Here is a 17,114-nt window from a genome sequence, read left to right on the forward strand (position 1 = left end):
AGTTAAAAATCTCCAGAAAACAGAAGGCACTTACATAGACCAGAAGAACGTGCCAGCTTTCACCCCTTGCTTGGCTGCAGTAATCCAAATCTAATGAGGAAAATATAAGAGGATTAGAATGAGTTCAGATCTCTAATGACTTTCTGAAATCAAAAGAAAATGTTTTCAGGACACATTCTTCTACCCTGAGCCTAGAAGTGAAAATTGCAGTTTTCAGCCTCAGCCCTAATTTGAAAACGAGGAGTGACAAACCTCTGCAAACTCTGTAGCAGTGGGTTAGCTGCTGTGCTGAAGACTTTCACCCCTAAACCTCTATGTTGCTCTAATTAAAAGCACTAAGTTTCATGGTCAGGAGTTCCTTCAGTATTTAATTTCATTTTCAAAACCCAGCCACTACTCACCTGACCCTTTTAGCAATCAGGTTTTAGAGGATACTCAGTTAGAAAGGAACATACCTTAACACTAATCAGCGTCTGCATAAATGTCCCTCCTCTCAGTATGCTACAATCAGTAACCATCAGCAGAAGATGTGTTAGAAGAGAGCACACAAAAAAGGCCACACAGAGGTGTTAAGACTTCAAGGTGGGACACCTTCCTACACAGATGTTTAAGAACTTCTCGAGCTCACCCGTGGGGTGATTGATGGGAATGACTAAAAAATCTCCATGAAATTTTCAAACACTTTTTTTCAATCCTTCAAGTCCCTTGTATTTTTCTAGCTGTAAATCAGTTTGCAGCAGAAAGTTCTGCAATGTAGTCACACACTCCATGAGTGTATTTTTAATACTGCTTGGTTTGAAACCTGCTGGTTTTCAGTGGGGTTAGGGTACCGTTCTCGTACTTCAAACCAGGTTATTAATCCTTTCTCTTCCCACTTCTATACAACATTCATGATATTCCCCTCTATTCATTCCTTTTCAAACACAGGTTTGTTTGATCTTTCTCTAATGAAAGCTATACCATACTCCTGGTTATCCTTACCACCCTCTCTCTTCTATCCTATGATTCTGCACAAGGCAGAGGAATGAGAATGTTGGAAAATCAGAAAGGTTCACAATCAAGGAAAGCAAACAATGTTGGTAGCTCTACAGAACTAAATTTCTCTTGCAAGGAACTATGCAAATTATCTCAAAACTCATTTCAAAAGTGGCACTGTGTGTAGAGTTACATTATTTCCTCCCATTACTTATGCATACTGCAATGTATACACTTAATGAAGCATTAAGACCACTTATGTAATAATTGCAGTTTTTTGTTTACTTTAAATCAACTCTTTAAAAATACTAAGTCCCTGTATCTTGCTCAAACAGACACTTATAAACTGTCATCTGGACATGAATCATTCAAATGTCATGCCTAAATTACTCACACATCAGTCTTAGTTGGAATTGATTTGGCACAGTAATGAAAGATCATTTGCACAATGAGGACATAGTTAAAAGCAATTAGATTTGGATATTGTAATGTTATTTATGGGAAAATTGGTCATATTTGCATTTCCATTGCCCTGGACACAACCTTTACCTCTCATTTTCTATTCCACCAAATCTGACTGGACTCAGTCCAATTAAATTAAAATTACAGCTATAAAAGGTCATTTGTTTTCATTTTATTCTAACTTTTTAATAATGCTAGAAACCTCTTTTCCAGTGAAAACTACATCCAGAGTAACACTATAGAAAGCCTGTTTTACTAAATATGTGCAGCAAGATCAGAAGCAGAATGGCCAGGGGTTTGGAGCCCACTCTTTGTTTTCAGGTGCTTCTCCTGAAGAATCTGCTTTCAGGCTCAGTTCATATTTGCAAACACTCAAGCAGCCACCAAACAGGGAGTCCCCCAAACATCTCCTCCAGCCTCTGCAGCCCCAGCCTTCCACCAGCACCACATACTGCATGGTGACAATGATCACAAAGTGATGTGGCTGCACAGTATGTGCCCAAAAAAAAATTGCTTTGAATTTATATTGGAATTGGGGGTTAGAGTTGAATAACAGCAATATTGTTTTCAGTATCTCAGGATACTGAAGTCTGAATATCACAGGATACTAGCTCTGATGGGATGGGACAGAAGGATGCAAGTGAACAGGAGAGGAAGCATGCCTACAACCCAGGGACCATGTCACTCAGCCCATACACTGCAGTCTGAAGTATGATTGCAATGCAAGATGCATGTTTGTGCCACATTAGTCAGCACAGTCAGGGTATATAACCAGCCTAGATACTGTCTAATTAAGGCAGTTATTCATTACATATTCATTAGTGCATCATGGTATTCGGAGGTGAAAAAGGGCCCACACTTAAAGCAATTTCCTTTGCATTGCAGATTTATTCATAGAGAAAAGCCCAGTCCTGGCAGAGAAAGCTGGTCAAAGACACATTCAGCATGAAATATGTGTCAGCTCCTACTGTTATGCTCTGTCTTGCTCTACTTGGAGAACCATTTTCCCCACAGCAGATTTTTCTTTGAAAATGTTTGTGTTCCTGCACATTCTAAATAATTTTGCAGATATCTTTGGAAAGGTACTAACAAACTAAGTCCAGGGAATTCTGTGTTTGGATTTTACCATCTGCAAGCTCTAGTTTGAATTGCTAGTACTTTGGTCCACACAGGCCCAAACTGTCCAGTCTGCCTGGCTGTCTAAATGAGACCAGCCAATTTCTACACTCAGCAGCTGAAGAGATCCTGTGCTGCTCCTTACACAGCTGAATTTGCCTCCGACCCTGTGTAGTTTAGGCAGGGATTTTAAACACACTCCAAAAGACACTCTCCCTCCATCCAGGCAAGTAAAACACTTGTCATCCTGACAGATGAATAACTGGATCACTGGTATATTGCCAAGTAGCCAGCACATCTGTGAGAAAGTGGTCCCTATATTTTCATTCTTGTTGAGCATAGAGTGTGCTTCATGAAAACAGCAAGTGCTGGGGTAATGCACAGAAGTGGAGATCACTCCCAGTTGTGCAGTCCTAAGAGCAGTAAGTGCAGCCTAAAGGCATTCAGCCCAAAGGCTTCAGAGAAGGAAAAGCTGCACCTGCCAGTATTTCACCTCAGGAATGCAGCCATTTACATTGGCATTAGCAGTTTAGATGAGTACATGTGTCTGCTGCACTTGAAATAAGATGAATAGCTAAGACAAGGATCTGCTGAAGTCAAAAATCAGCAAATCAAAGGGCCCCTATCTGTCTACAACTCTGAGTGAGTCTCAATGACTCCAACCTGACTTTGGCAGGCAGATCCTGATTCAACTCAGGCTTTCAACAAATCACTACTGGACCTCTGCTCTCCTTTGTTTTTTAAGGGCAAAAAAACCCAAACCAGCCAGCCCTTTGACTTATTTAAATCCAAATTAAGAAAATTCAACACTATCACCATGGTACCTAAAACTGCTACTCAGCAATACATTTGTGGATGTCTTTCAGCATGCAGAGAAGCAGCCATATCGAGTTGGAAGAATTCCTATTTGCATTGATCAAGCTCTAAACAAAATACTCATATGTTTTAGAGTTGAAACACTGCTGATGCATCTAGAGGTAGCTGTTTCTACTAGAAATACCCTTTGTTACCCAGACCCCTTAGTGGGTAGGCAAAATTAGACAACAGACTGGGGCAACTGATGGGAGCACACAAGTTTACTTAGTACTTTGGCTATAGGATAATAACTTCAATAGAAATGTCAGCAGCAAACTCTTACTGCAGTCTTATCACCAGTGAACACCTCTCACTGTCTAAGTTAAATTCATTGTCTTTCAGGGCAGTCTACAAGTTGTGCCAGAGGGTGGGACAGAAAAAAGTTACCAGATGCCCTCTCTACCTTGTCCATTCAAACCAGTTGAAATTAGGAAGCAAATAAGGGATATTGTTCTGCAAGGTCAGTACCATTTGTGAGCTTGTGCAATTCATTTGCCATAGATAATTTTGTTGGGTTTAACTGTTAATATATTAGAATTTCATAGTCAGGTGTTTAACCATGTCAAATGTCCACTCCTGGCTTGCATAGGGGACAAGCTTAATTGTATTGCAATTATATAAAGGACATGTTTCTGAATTAATTTGCTTAAACAGAGAGAAAGGGAATAAATATTCGAAAAATAATGAGATCAACCACTCTACTACCTACTATCCCACAGAAAACCAACAATATCTAGTTTTTCCAATACAGAAAGACCTATTAAATTATGCAATCTCAGATTCAAACCCAGTACACTGGTCTGTGTCCCAAAAAACAGTATACACACTTTCCTAGATACATATTAAACATATTCTGTAAGCTGAATTAATTTTATTTTTATATCCTCTGAGCTGAATGACTACAATTCTCCTCCATGACTTATGGATGAAAGTAAACAAGGCTAAACAGTAGGTTAGGTGTCACATGGAACATGGAAGTCCCAGGTTCTTCCTTCTTACTGCTAGAGACACTTGCACACAGGTGGGCAAGTACTTAATCCAGAGTTATTCAAGATAGCTGTGGAATTTTCTTTGAAATCCTGCACAGAAAGTAGGACACCTCCCTGGTTTTAATCTTCCATGAATAAACAAGAGCCCACATCACAAAGGCTGACACATATTTGAAGTGTCAGATGAATCAAAGGCTGCATCAAAGGCTGATGTAGCAACGAGAAATCCCTTTCACATCTAGGCAAAGGTGGGAAGGAGGAAATCACAGCATTTCCTAGTAAAGAAACATGTATAAGACTGGTGCAAGCATGTAGAATTAATATCACTCCTGCACCATTTGCAGTTTTTTCTGCCAACAAGGTAAAATGTGGAGTAGCCCCTTCCACACTTCTTGCATGACAAAAATGTTCTCCCAGACTTGGCAACTAAGCATTGCCTTCTTGCCCAGACAAGAAGATTTTTGGTACAAGAAGTCTATTAAATAAATAGAGTCCTGTTGCTTGTTCATGGCTCAAGCTGGATAAAAAGAAGTACTTATAAAACAGAATTACATCTCTCCTTCTGCTTCCCCTACCAATCAACAAAGTGATTGCAAGACCTGTTCAGGGAGAGGCAGATGACAGCATTCTGAAGCTCCTTCTGTAATTATCAGACAGACAAAAATCAACAAAATTCCAATAATGGCTTTATTCTAAATACTGATACATAAATTTGGATGAATCAGGTATGTCAAGTTAAAATGCAGGGTGATTATAGCTAATATCCACAGGCATACCTTGAAGACTACCAACACAGCTTCACAACATGCCATCTGATACCTAGGAATGTCATAGCCATGTTTAAGGTTTAGCATCTCAAGACAGCCCTTTTTTGAGGGTTGTAGTCTTTAAAAGGTTGATAGTTAATTTAAAGCTACATACAAGGCACCCTAAACATCCATCAGTACTCTTACGATATTTCTGAAGTGAACGACGTCTTTTGGACCCAAACTCAGATACAAGCCAGGTTACCTTGTGAAGGAGCCTCTGTCCCTGTTAACCAGCAGTTGTATACCTTGCCTCTTCTGACCTTGAAGAGGCTAATGGGTTATTTCTAAAGATCATGAAAGATCACTTAAAAAAAACCCAATATATGTACTGTAAGCTTAAACTCACTACATCAAACCAAGACAGGGAAAACTAGTGCTTAACAGAAGCCAAACACAGCTGAGGCCTAAATTTAGTGCCTAAAGTTACTTGGGATGAAAACAAGAATGTCAGTGTCATGAAAAATGAGCAGTAAACTTAGTTTCCCCCATGGGCCCTGATGCTCACCATTTCTGTGAGATGCTGTTGCAGTATGAGGAGTGGTTTTATGGCTGTTTCCTATGAAACACTTTTGTTTTGAAAACAAGGTTGTTTTAAGCTTATATAATAAATCAACATTGTACACTAAATCAGGAAGTCCCATAACCAGCTACAACACCCTGAAACACTTCCAAGCTACTTACTCCCCCCTTCTCCCTTTCCTAATGCTATTAATTTCTCATAATTCGTGGAGTAAAAGCATTCAGATATTCATCTGCCAAATCCCACTGATGTCTGGGGTAATCTGGCTGTTTTTCAGCAAAAGACTGAGTATTAGAACAACTAAAGAAAGAAAGAAAGACTGTCAAACGCCCCTACATTTTCATAGAGCCATAAACAGCAGGCCAGTTTTCAGGAGCAAGAAAATAATTCAGAAATTATCAATGTTAAATTACATTCTCTTCTAGGCATTTTAGCCAAAATACAAAGCTGGGAGTCTCAGACACTTTTTCTGCCTTCTTGCACAGAAAAACAGTAACTTCAAATCCTGTGCAAACCATATTCCAAACCTGCAGATTTGGAGTACCTCAGTTTGAGACCCAGGACCTAAAAAGAGCCAGCTGAATATGTGATATGACAGACAGGATTCCTTTGATACACAGACCAGGTATCCCTTTCTACCCCCTTAATTGAACTGTCTCATCTTTCAACACCCAGCTATTCTGGGCAGTCTATGTCAATGTCATATTTAAAGAAAATTATAAAAAGGTGTTAGAAACTGACTGTATCTAACCAATACATAGAGATAACTTCTTCTCTTATAAAAATCTGCAGTTCTCTTATCAAATGTGCAATTCTTGCACATGCAGAGAGAGTATAATTTATATCATATTTCTGCAAGAGCTCTATCATCTCCTTATCCAGCTATTGTGGCCACTCTATCAGGTTTGCCCAATTTATGTGTTTCCCTCATATTACTGTGTATGGGGATTGAATTGTAGTCCTTCCTCTGTGCATTTGCTTCCAATTTTCCAAAGACATGTCCAGTTTATTACATGATTTGTGTGTTTCCTTTTTAACAATTCTTCAGAACAACTGGTTTATTTTATCATCCCTACTTGGATATGCAACACCCCCCCCAACAAACACACACCCCATCCTCTGAGGATTTCATCCAACATAAGGTCACCCACTATTGCATAATTTTCTTGAACTCTTCTCAGATGAAATTTTTCATCCAGAAAAATCTTTTATTCCCTCGTGTAGCATAGGTGTGGGAATTAACTATGTTCCCCACATAACACAGCAGGTGATGAAGTACTCATAGACTTATATCATAATTCTAAAATATCATATTTTAAAAGTAGACACATTTGTACAAGCCCCAACAATTAGTTCTCCACTAACTCCTACCTAACCATGATTAAAGGTAAGATGCAGAATCAAATTTGCAATGCATAATTAAATTCCAGCTGCTTAATGAGTTGTCACACAGCAGCTGAGCCACAGGATTATCTATGAGCTCAACTCCAGACTGGAGCAGGTTTCAACTGTGTGGCTCTGGCTGTAGCTGAGATAAAGAGGTTACCACACTGCTGCTCTTTCACTGCTCCTAGTTTTGAACCTGATTCCTTGCTTCCATCTGGAAAGGTAATAGCTATGTTCCTTACCCTGTCTTCCCCTCACCACCCATGCCAAAAGCTAACCCAGGTCATAGGTAGCTAAGGGAGTGAAGGGAGTGCCTACACTCACTGACAGACTTTACAACAGCACAAATACCTCATTCTGGCTCAGCTACAGCCAGACACATCTGCCTGTCACACGTCTGTCGGCAGCTCTAAATTGCCTCGTCTCACATTTGTTGCGGACTAAACGACTTCAGACAACACTGACACTTGCTAAGCCTACGACTGTCAGAGTAACTCCCTTTAGCCTCTCGGGATATGTCTGTCAAGAGATTTGGGGGATGATATGGATCAATTTAGCAAACAAATGACAGATTATGGTGTTCCCAAACCCCTTCCGATTTCCTCACCTCTACCATCTCACTCTTTCGTGAGGTTAATTCATCAGGGAGTATTTAAACCATAGTTCCCTAAGCAATCAGTGCAATGAAATGTGCATGCACCTTGGCTTCCTGCACTTAAAACTTACTGGTTTTACTTCTGTTGTCAAAGAAAGCCACCACAGCATGCACCAATGGGGAAAGTGCAGCAGAAGCAAAGGGACTGTCTATGCTGTAGTAACACAGAATACTTGGAAGGACTCCATCTCCTTGCCTGGAATAAGGGCTCAGACCTAGACAAACCAAGTCCAACACTAATCTAAGAGACTGGACCAGCCTCTGCTGCTGTGCTCAAGGCAGAAATTAATTCTCAAGTTTCCACAGCGTCTGGAACAGTGATTACTTCTGGACTTTAATAATAATTATGAAATTATGCCATGCTATGCTGACAAAATATTTACACTAAAACTTCTCAAGAACATTACTAGGACAAAAACCTAAGAAACCCATAATGAAAAGGAAACATTATAGTAACAAAATCAGTGTTATACTGCTGCCTCAAGTGAGGGTTTTATCCTAGCTGTGTCTAATTTATACTTATCAGTGCAAGCACCTTTCCATAGTCAATGGATTTATTATTCTAAAAAGCAAAAGCCAACTCAAAACATTACATTAAACTGATAGACGGAGGTCCAGCCCGGGGTGGAGGGGGTAGGGATTAGGTACAAATTGTTCACATATGGTTTCTTTAATTATTATTATTGGCAGTGTTCCACAGCACAGGGGGAGGGGAGAAGAGGGAGGAAGAAAAAAGTAGGAGGGAATTTGAAACTTACTGGTTGACCTCCCCACCATCTGTGATTGAATTTCTCTCGCCCTCGAAGACTGAAGCTGGCATCAAACACTGGGTCATACATCGAATTGCCAACAATCCCATGTGATTCAGGATAGAGTCCCTTTGTGCAGAAGTAGATTAATTAGTAAAACCCTAATGCACACAAACACAGTGATTCCTAGCTATCTGAAAGTACCACTAAATTATTTTAAAATAAATATCTTTGTAACTACATATTAGAAAAGATTTTTACTTTCAGATAAGCACATTTAAATCTGGCTGTAGCAATGAAAGCAGTAAGAGATTACTGAATTGTGTTAGAAAGAATAAAAAGCTCCTGTTACTCAATACTTTCAAGTTTTTCACACTGTTTAAAAGTTAGTCTGAGGTCATCAAAGAAAAAGTATAAATGTATAAAAACAAGATCTGTTTGTACTTTCAGTTCTTTATGAATGCCCTTTCTGGACACAGTAATTTCATTCTCTGGTTGCAAGAGTAACACTTAGCATTTCCATTTTATACTATTTTTATCTTCATGACTGCTTCTGTTAGATAAATTATTTCCAAGAAAAAAAATGGAGGCAGGTCACCCAAAGCCATGGCTTTATACCACAATTTGTCCTGCAGTAAAAGCAATTCAGAGAGAAGTGCAGAAAATTCCTTTCTCTGGGCCCTCTCCCCTCCCAACCTATTCTTTCTCCATATGCTCCTGTCTCATCCATTTAAACATTTGTGCTGTGGCTGCACAAAAAAAAAAAAAAAAAGGGAAAAAATTGCAGCTGCAGGTGGAGAGTCCCTTATGGCAGCTTTGGGAGCACTACCAGTGTCACACAGGTGTGGGGACAGCCTGGCTGCCAGCTCTGCCACCGCAGCACAGCAATGGCTCCTCTCTCTGCAGGGCCAGACACACTCAGCAGCTGCACACTGCCCCACTGACTCCAGCTGCTCCAGCAGAGAAACAACTGCTGGTTGTATTCAGGGCAGCATTTCAGGGGTGGTTTTTTTCCCCCTAGGAAAACTTTGACCTGTAATTACGCAACGGTACAAATAACTGCAAAAGCAGGCATAAGAAAGCATAGGAAAGCTGTGACAGTGTATAATGGCAAGATACAATCCATTTCACCATTTCAAAATAAAAGAAAATACTTAAATACTTTTTCTTCAAATGAAGAAAGTACTTAACATAAATAAATACCAAAAAGGATGGACAATGAAACAGTTACACATATATAGATTTTTTTTTTTAAACCTTGCTTCCCATAACACATTCCTACTCCACTGCAACATTTTATCATGAAAAAAATCCTTCCCAGGGACTTACAGTAGCAAGGGTGTACAAGTTGGGGAATGTTTTTGTAGGGTAAACAGGTCGCATATAAGGAGAATGTGTACCACAAGATCCTGAAAAATCAAATGCAAATGTGAGGCAGCAAAGCTCTTAGACATGGAAAACCAAACAAAAAGTAATTTCTGTGACTCAAAATGATGCAGAAACTAGTTAAATTTTAACTAATTTAAATGAACTTTCTGCTGCTTAACAGCAATCAGCAGTAAGGGCAGTAGTAAATCTATTCATGCACTCTTTGTACTTCACAGTTGACAACTGAAATAATACCTCCAGATGACTACAGAATCATCTATATTCCCATAGACTTTTTTGGTCTTTTTTTCCTGAGCTAGTCTCCATCTGGAGTCATTGGAAGTGTCTTTTTAAGTAAAACAACATGAGAAAACACAGGTTTATTTTAAGTAATAAATACACCAAAGCTGCCGTTTCACACTGGGCTTTGTGGCCTCAGCCCAACCCCCCCCCCCCCAATCATGGAATCATTTAGGTTGGAAAAGCCTTTCAAGATCATCGAACCCAACCATAGTTGGCCACACAAATATGAGGGCCAGCACACACACAGGGGAAAAAACCCCCACACATTTCAAGGGTACAGGCACGCACAAACTACCATGCAGTACAGAGGCTCAAATATTCAGTGCACCCAGTCCTCCACAAACCCAAGGGGACTCCCATTCCCAGAAGCATGAGTGCAGGGCATGTTTTCAGCCAGTTACCAGGCTGAAATAGAAATACAGCTTCTGCAGCCACTTATCCATACCTCTGACATTTCTGAACCAAGTGGAAAATTTTGTGGGCACCTACCAACTAGCCTGTAAGCATGCACGATATGTATCATGTACTAAAGATGAATTTCTTTGCTGACAAAACCACATCAAGGTCACTGATTCTGAGCATCTCCCAAAGCAGCAGCTGTGGGCTGCATTATTCAGGGTGCTTTCAAGTCACCAGTTGATATCATCTAATTTAAAGGGGACTTCTGCCATTTCATCTCCATGCTGACCCTTCTGTTGCCGAACAAACAATGAAAGCAATTGGGCTGCAGGAGACTGTCTTTCATTTATTGACAGAAAATACAGGTACTCACTCAGTTTTTCAATATTGGGCATGACCTTGTTCCCTTTCTTCATATATGATGCACGGAAACCATCAACAGAAAAGATGATCAAAGGAGGACGAACAAAGCTAAAGACAAAAGCAGCAGGAATATAAAGCACCCATTTCAAATATTTAGTTTTTTTTAATTTCCACTTGCTCACTGAGCCTCTAGGAAATCCAGAAGTTCAGTGACTGCATAAACTATAGTCTTTTACATACTTAAGAGACCATGAGAAACTGATAATCCTCACACTTAGTAACAGCCAGTGCTCACTCACACTGAGTGAAAGGGCTGATATCCAATATAAAAGACATCTTCCCTGAGCTAAAAAGATATAACCCATAAAGGAAAATGCTTATAGAAGGTGATGGAGAAGGAAATGTACCATGCACAAGCACCCAGTCCAGCACACAATCTCTAGTTAAAAACCACATGTCTCATGACCATTGGTCTTTCTCAAACAGAAGTCCATGAGGCATTTGGAGCATGCTCTGTGAGGCACAGTTCATCCTAACATACTAAAGATGACAGTATTTCTTCTTACTTTATTACTTTTTGAATTTACTACTGCTACTGAAAGTCAAGTCCAAGCAGGCAGATACATGCCAAGGATGGACACACCTGGGCTTTTAATGTCATCTGCTGCAGGGGATAGCAGCTCTCACTGTGACCAGGAGAAGCACCTCCAAACTATCCTCCTAACAGCACAGGCTGAGCTGCAACCCACCACAGCACCAGAGCAGATGCTTTCCTTTAGGGATAATAGTGAGAGAAATGGTTTCAAAAGTTACTTACTTTCTTTCTCCATGTTACTCATGTGCTCAAATTCCTCACTAAGTCTGTACCCCACTGCACTTTAGAAATCCTTTCATTTAAGGGCATAATGCTAAAAGTACAAAATTCCACTTAAAAAAACAAATGGCCTGAACTGTGTTCACATATGGCTTAACCTGAATTTTACTGAAAGCAGAACAACCTAGGCCTTTCTACTGACTTCAGAGGAGTCTGGCTACCTTCCCTATGCATGTAAGTGAAGCAGACAAACCCAACAGCAGGTGATTGAAGACCAAGAATTCAACCCCAAATATCATCCACCACTACTCATCCAGCAGCACAAAGGTAAATGCATGACAATATTATGAGCCTAAATAAAGGCAAATGCATGACAATATTATGAGCCTAACTTTAGAAATGGTGAAGCCCAGGAAAGCATCCAACCCACATGACAGAGCCAGTGCAGAAATGTGATGGGCAGAGGTCCAAGGCAGAGCTGGGGACCACTGGCTTTGCTGCATTTGCCTTTCCAGATGCAAGCAAAACACTTACCCTGCTGGACATTCAGGAGCCTTTATCTCTTCACAGTCATCATCCACCCAGTGGGTTTCTCCTACCAGAAAAGTCACATTGGAGTTTCAAAAAACAAAAAATACAAAATCTGTGGATACAGCTACAGGTTTCACAAAAAATATACATAAAAAAATAAAGTTAGTAGTTCCAGTTAATGGACTGACTTGTCATACTTCCCATGAATAATGAGAATGTCTTTTCACAAAGCTGAACAAGTGATCTGGTTATATTCAATTCAACAAAAATATCCAAACTAGCACTTCCACAAGCAGCTCTTAAAACTGGAGTTAAAAGTGTCCTTTTGACCGCAGGAGACAGTGGTAACGCTTTAGACACAGTGGTCATCTATTTTAATTTTTTTTATTTTTGATCTGTCAAAAACAGGTAGTGCTGCTTCTGGCTGTGAATTCCCACCCTCCTACCATCAGTTCTGATGGCTCCATGAGCTGATTCAGCTGGCTAAAGGCACAAAACAAAATTCACTCTCGGGAAGAAAAACAACTCTAAATAGTTTCCAGCTGGCTTAGAAAGGTGATCAGCTCACGGATCAGGTGAGACTCAAGCTAAAAAAAGCATTAAATACTCTTTCAGAGCTACATTAGTTAAAATTACTTTGTGTAATCAACTATTTTCTTAAGGTTTTCACTGCTGAATACTGTCTATAGAGTGGCTCATGACTTGCATTTTTACAGATCAATTGAAAAAAACCAAATTATTAACTAACAACCCTACTTTCTGAACCTGGCACTATTAAAAGAACTGCAATTCAATTAAAAGAACAAAACAAAAAACATCATAGAAAAGACCTGCAGGAAATGTGTGCTGCATAAATTCCAACTGACCATGCCAGGAGGTGAATGGACAATTTCCAAGGGGAAAAAAACCCCAACACACTATCCTCAGATGGGCAAAGGCATGAATAAAGAGGAAAAACTGCTCTCACACAAAGCTTAGTCATGTCAGAGTTCCACGATGAGATTGTTATTACCCAATTAAATGAAGATTATATACACTAAAGCTAGAGACATACAAATTCCTCTGTCTTGTGAGAGGAAGCTCAGGAAAAAGAATTGGAAACCATACCAGTATTTAAGTGGTCTCAGCTTCTGGTTTCTTTGGGAAGGGGAAGGACAGTCTACAGGGATTTGTTGAAAAATACACACTCCATTTGGATTCCCAACAGCAAAACCCAAGTAAACAAAAAGGCCCATTTTCAGTGTATGGATGGATCTGGACAATTACAATTTTGTGAACACATGCATTTGTCCAAAATGGTGAAACAATTTCAAACTGTAACCCCTGCCCCTGCAAAGTTAATGAAGGAAAAAACCTAAGAACTAGGTGAGATGCAAAAGTGTGTAGAGCTCATTACCAAGGACCAGAAGACCTGCTGTCAATGGCAGACACACTAGACAGGCATCCACACTCTTAAAGAGCAGAGCACTTGATGACAATTAAGTCCTCACCGCCCATCCATCCACCAGGCTGTGGGCTTTTCTCCAGCCACGGTTTGTCGTGGTCATCTGAAGCCCAGCAATAGCCCTTGCATTCTTGCAACTCCTCTTCCTCAAGAAACAAAGCCTAGAGATATTAGGCCAAGTAATTTGAGCAGGAGCTTTTGTGTTGGGGGTGGAGAGAGGTCTTTGGGACAGAGATAACATATCTAGGAATGCTCAGTTCCTTCTGGGATCATTAGATATCCCTGCACTCCCTGTGATGCAGAAAAACGCATCTGAACACTTCAGATCTTTGCTTTAAACTATTCTTCACCCACCCCGCCTTGTCTCTACCTACCATTACCTCTACAGGCAGAGAACATCCTTCAACCTATTATTTACCTCTGCCATCACCTAGAAATCTACAAATGCAATTCCCCACTTCCCCCACCTCCTTAAAAAAAAAAAAAAAAAAAATCAAAGCAAAACAAGAAGAGATCCTCTTTTGGATGAAATCTCTGCCTTCTGTTGGGTTTGGAAAGATAAGAGGCAGAAAGACCAAAGACCTACCTTTGCAAACGACTTGGTAATTAGTACAACAATCTCCTCTACTTAAGCAGTCTTCAGAGCAGTGACAAGCATTGTCATCATTCCTGGTTTCTCCACAGCGATCTTTGGTACACTCCCAGCCCCGAGCTAAAATATTCAGTGTAAGCAAGAATGAGAGATTGCAATCAAAACAAAAAGTATTCATTCACGATATAAGGAAAACACTCTAGTCGTTAAAGTAGGTATGTCAGAAACAAAAATGACCCTCATCCCTTGCAAGTGCAGGAGGGCTCCTCCACAAACACGTGTGTGAGTATTTCTGCTACCCTCAGGTGCTGTACTCCATTTGTACAATCTGAATGCCAGAAAAAGGAAAAAGAAAAAAGGAAAGGAAAAGATAAAAAAGATTAATAGTGGAACCTAAAGCACAAACTAAGAATTCTGGTGTTTCTTGGGTAATCTTGGTTTTTCCTCATAATTACTACAGTCCCCTGTTCAATCTGTAGAAAATAAGAAAGTAGAAAAGAGACTACATCGATGCAAAATGATACCTTACTCCCACCATCAGCTCCTCACCCACAGGGAAGATCCAGCACCAACCTCAAAGATATGAAAAAGCAAGAGCTGTTCTTCAAGGAAAAGCATGGCATGGCTGCTGTGAGAGCCTCTTGCAAATGAATTTAAGATCTGGCCTGTCTAAATTAGGTGCTCTCTCAACGGTGGTACCTTCTTTGGAACAGGGCCTACGGTTTTAAACATACGGTTTTCCACAATAAGGCCCACACAAGAAACTATAAAAATCACTTTAGACAACATGCACCAAGTAAAAAACACACATCAGAGCAATGTCTTTTATCCCCTTTTCTGCTTCATTTGGGGCTTTTTCCTATAGGTGTGTAATATTTACAGATCACACATGTGATAAATGCCTGAAGAAATGCCTGTGGGAATATAAGACAGCTAGCACAACAGCTCCAGGGGCTATAAAGGTATCCTTATGCATATGTGAACACGTGTCTGCTGTGGACAGGAGGGTGAGGAACTGAAATTCTGTCCTTTGGTAGCAGACATCGTGCTGAAAGTCCTCAAAAACTGCCTCTCATTCTGCAGCCATTTACAGCAGGGGCAGAATAGAGTCAGCCTAAAATTCAGAAATTTTTGGCCTGGAACCAAACTTGGTCTTCCTAGTAGCTCATTCTTTCTTTCTTGGTACCAATCTATAAAAATTATATAATCATAAAGAGAACTGAGGAAGTCAGGACTTTCAAGCATGGCACATCCATGGGCACTGATATTTTTAATCAATTACACTTTTCTTCTGGCTGCTTATTAAGTACAATACTTCAATAAAGCAAAAACAAGTTCAATGGCAAAAATAAAAGGCACCTGTGTCAACTCTGACCACTGTGCAAACACTGAAGGAGATGGGTACAACTAATAATTTAAATGCACTATGCTAAGAAGTAAAATATAACTCGAGTCCCTCTTTGAAGTTTTCCTTGCCTATGACTCATGGAAAAAAAAAAAATAAAAGCCAAAACCAGAAAGTGAACCTATTGCTATATTTCCATCCCCCAGGGTCCAACAAACTGAACTCAAATGTTTCTACCAGTGTAGTAATATGCATCCTAATACCTGGAAATCAGGGTCTGGGACATGGGTAGCAAGACCTGGCTGTCCCCTGCTCCAAGAGGACCCGTACCCCTTCAATGATTGCAGCTTCCAAGGCACCCTCTCAAGTGAGCTTGAATTGCTCCACTATTAAGTCAGCAGTTAGGATGAAAAAGGATGGCTGACACAAAATGACCAATGTCCAGTTTTTACCATGGCTTTTGATTGTAAACTAGAGATCAGATGGGTGCCTGAACACAGATTATTACTTTTGATTTTGTGTCAGAAGATCTGCTTTCCTGTGTGGTGTGAGGAGTACCCTGCTTTTTCTGCTCCCCGCAGTAAGGAGCAATAGGTGCACAGTCCTGCTGCCCCTTGCAAGGAAACCTGGGCTGCATTTTGGGCTGAGCTGAGCCTGCCTGGTCAAGGCAAGGTGAGGAAGAGATGCAGGTTATGCCAAGGAGTGCTGGTTTCTCAAGCAGGTCCTGACCACTGGCAGAACCCAGGTGTCAGCAGGGCCTGGCAGTGCAGGACAGGAGACCCATCATACCTGTCTTTAAGCACAGCTCATCAAAGTCGAAGCAGCAGCTGTTGTAGCTCTTGCACAGGTTGTCACAGCGGCAGCCAGGAGGCTCTGCCTCTTGAAGTTCAAAGCATCTGTTTTTGCAGGAGCCAGAGGTATTGATCCAGGGGGAATCTGACAGGACTGTGTGGAACAAGAAACAGGGTAACATCTGTCAGGCTGGCAAGCAGTGGGACAGGCAGCTCAGCCCTGAGCCACTCGAATGAGCAAGACCTTGGATGCTTGCTCTAGGAAAGGGAAGGGAGCGCAGAAGAATTGCTCAAAGAAACGAAACAAAAAAAGAACAAATTCAAAAAATGTTGTTCTTTTGGGTAAAATAAAAGGAAGCATCATGCTGTGATAACATCCTGCAAAGAAAAAGCCCTGGCTTTACCTCTGTAACAATCAAGAGATCATTAGCAGAAAGGTATTGAAGTCTCCAAGGCCCCATTCCAGGAGCTGCAGCTATTCCACAGAAGCAGGCCTTTGTTTTCAGAAACCAAGTGACATTTTCATGGCTGGCTGGACAGTTTACATAGGAAAGGACTCCAATTAATCTACATGCAGACAGCAGGACTTGGTCTGCTACACTGGAAGGTGTCAAATCAATGTGAAGCATGAAAGAAAACTGTAAAATG

The 17,114-nt window shown here is 40.5% G+C and overlaps 1 protein-coding gene across 1 annotated transcript in view; it reads right to left on the reverse strand.

The window, feature by feature from the left end:
- ENPP2 (ectonucleotide pyrophosphatase/phosphodiesterase 2) overlaps positions 1-17,114 on the reverse strand; it is a 72,026-nt gene that overhangs the window by 33,610 nt on the left and 21,302 nt on the right. Inside the window, 7 exon segments of the mRNA XM_059865977.1 lie at positions 35-90; positions 8,526-8,645; positions 9,846-9,925; positions 10,960-11,057; positions 12,298-12,358; positions 14,325-14,450; positions 16,465-16,620. Coding sequence (XP_059721960.1) covers positions 35-90; positions 8,526-8,645; positions 9,846-9,925; positions 10,960-11,057; positions 12,298-12,358; positions 14,325-14,450; positions 16,465-16,620 — 697 coding nt within the window.

This window comes from Haemorhous mexicanus, chromosome 1 (assembly GCF_027477595.1).
Source record: "Haemorhous mexicanus isolate bHaeMex1 chromosome 1, bHaeMex1.pri, whole genome shotgun sequence".
Taxonomy (NCBI): domain Eukaryota; kingdom Metazoa; phylum Chordata; class Aves; order Passeriformes; family Fringillidae; genus Haemorhous; species Haemorhous mexicanus.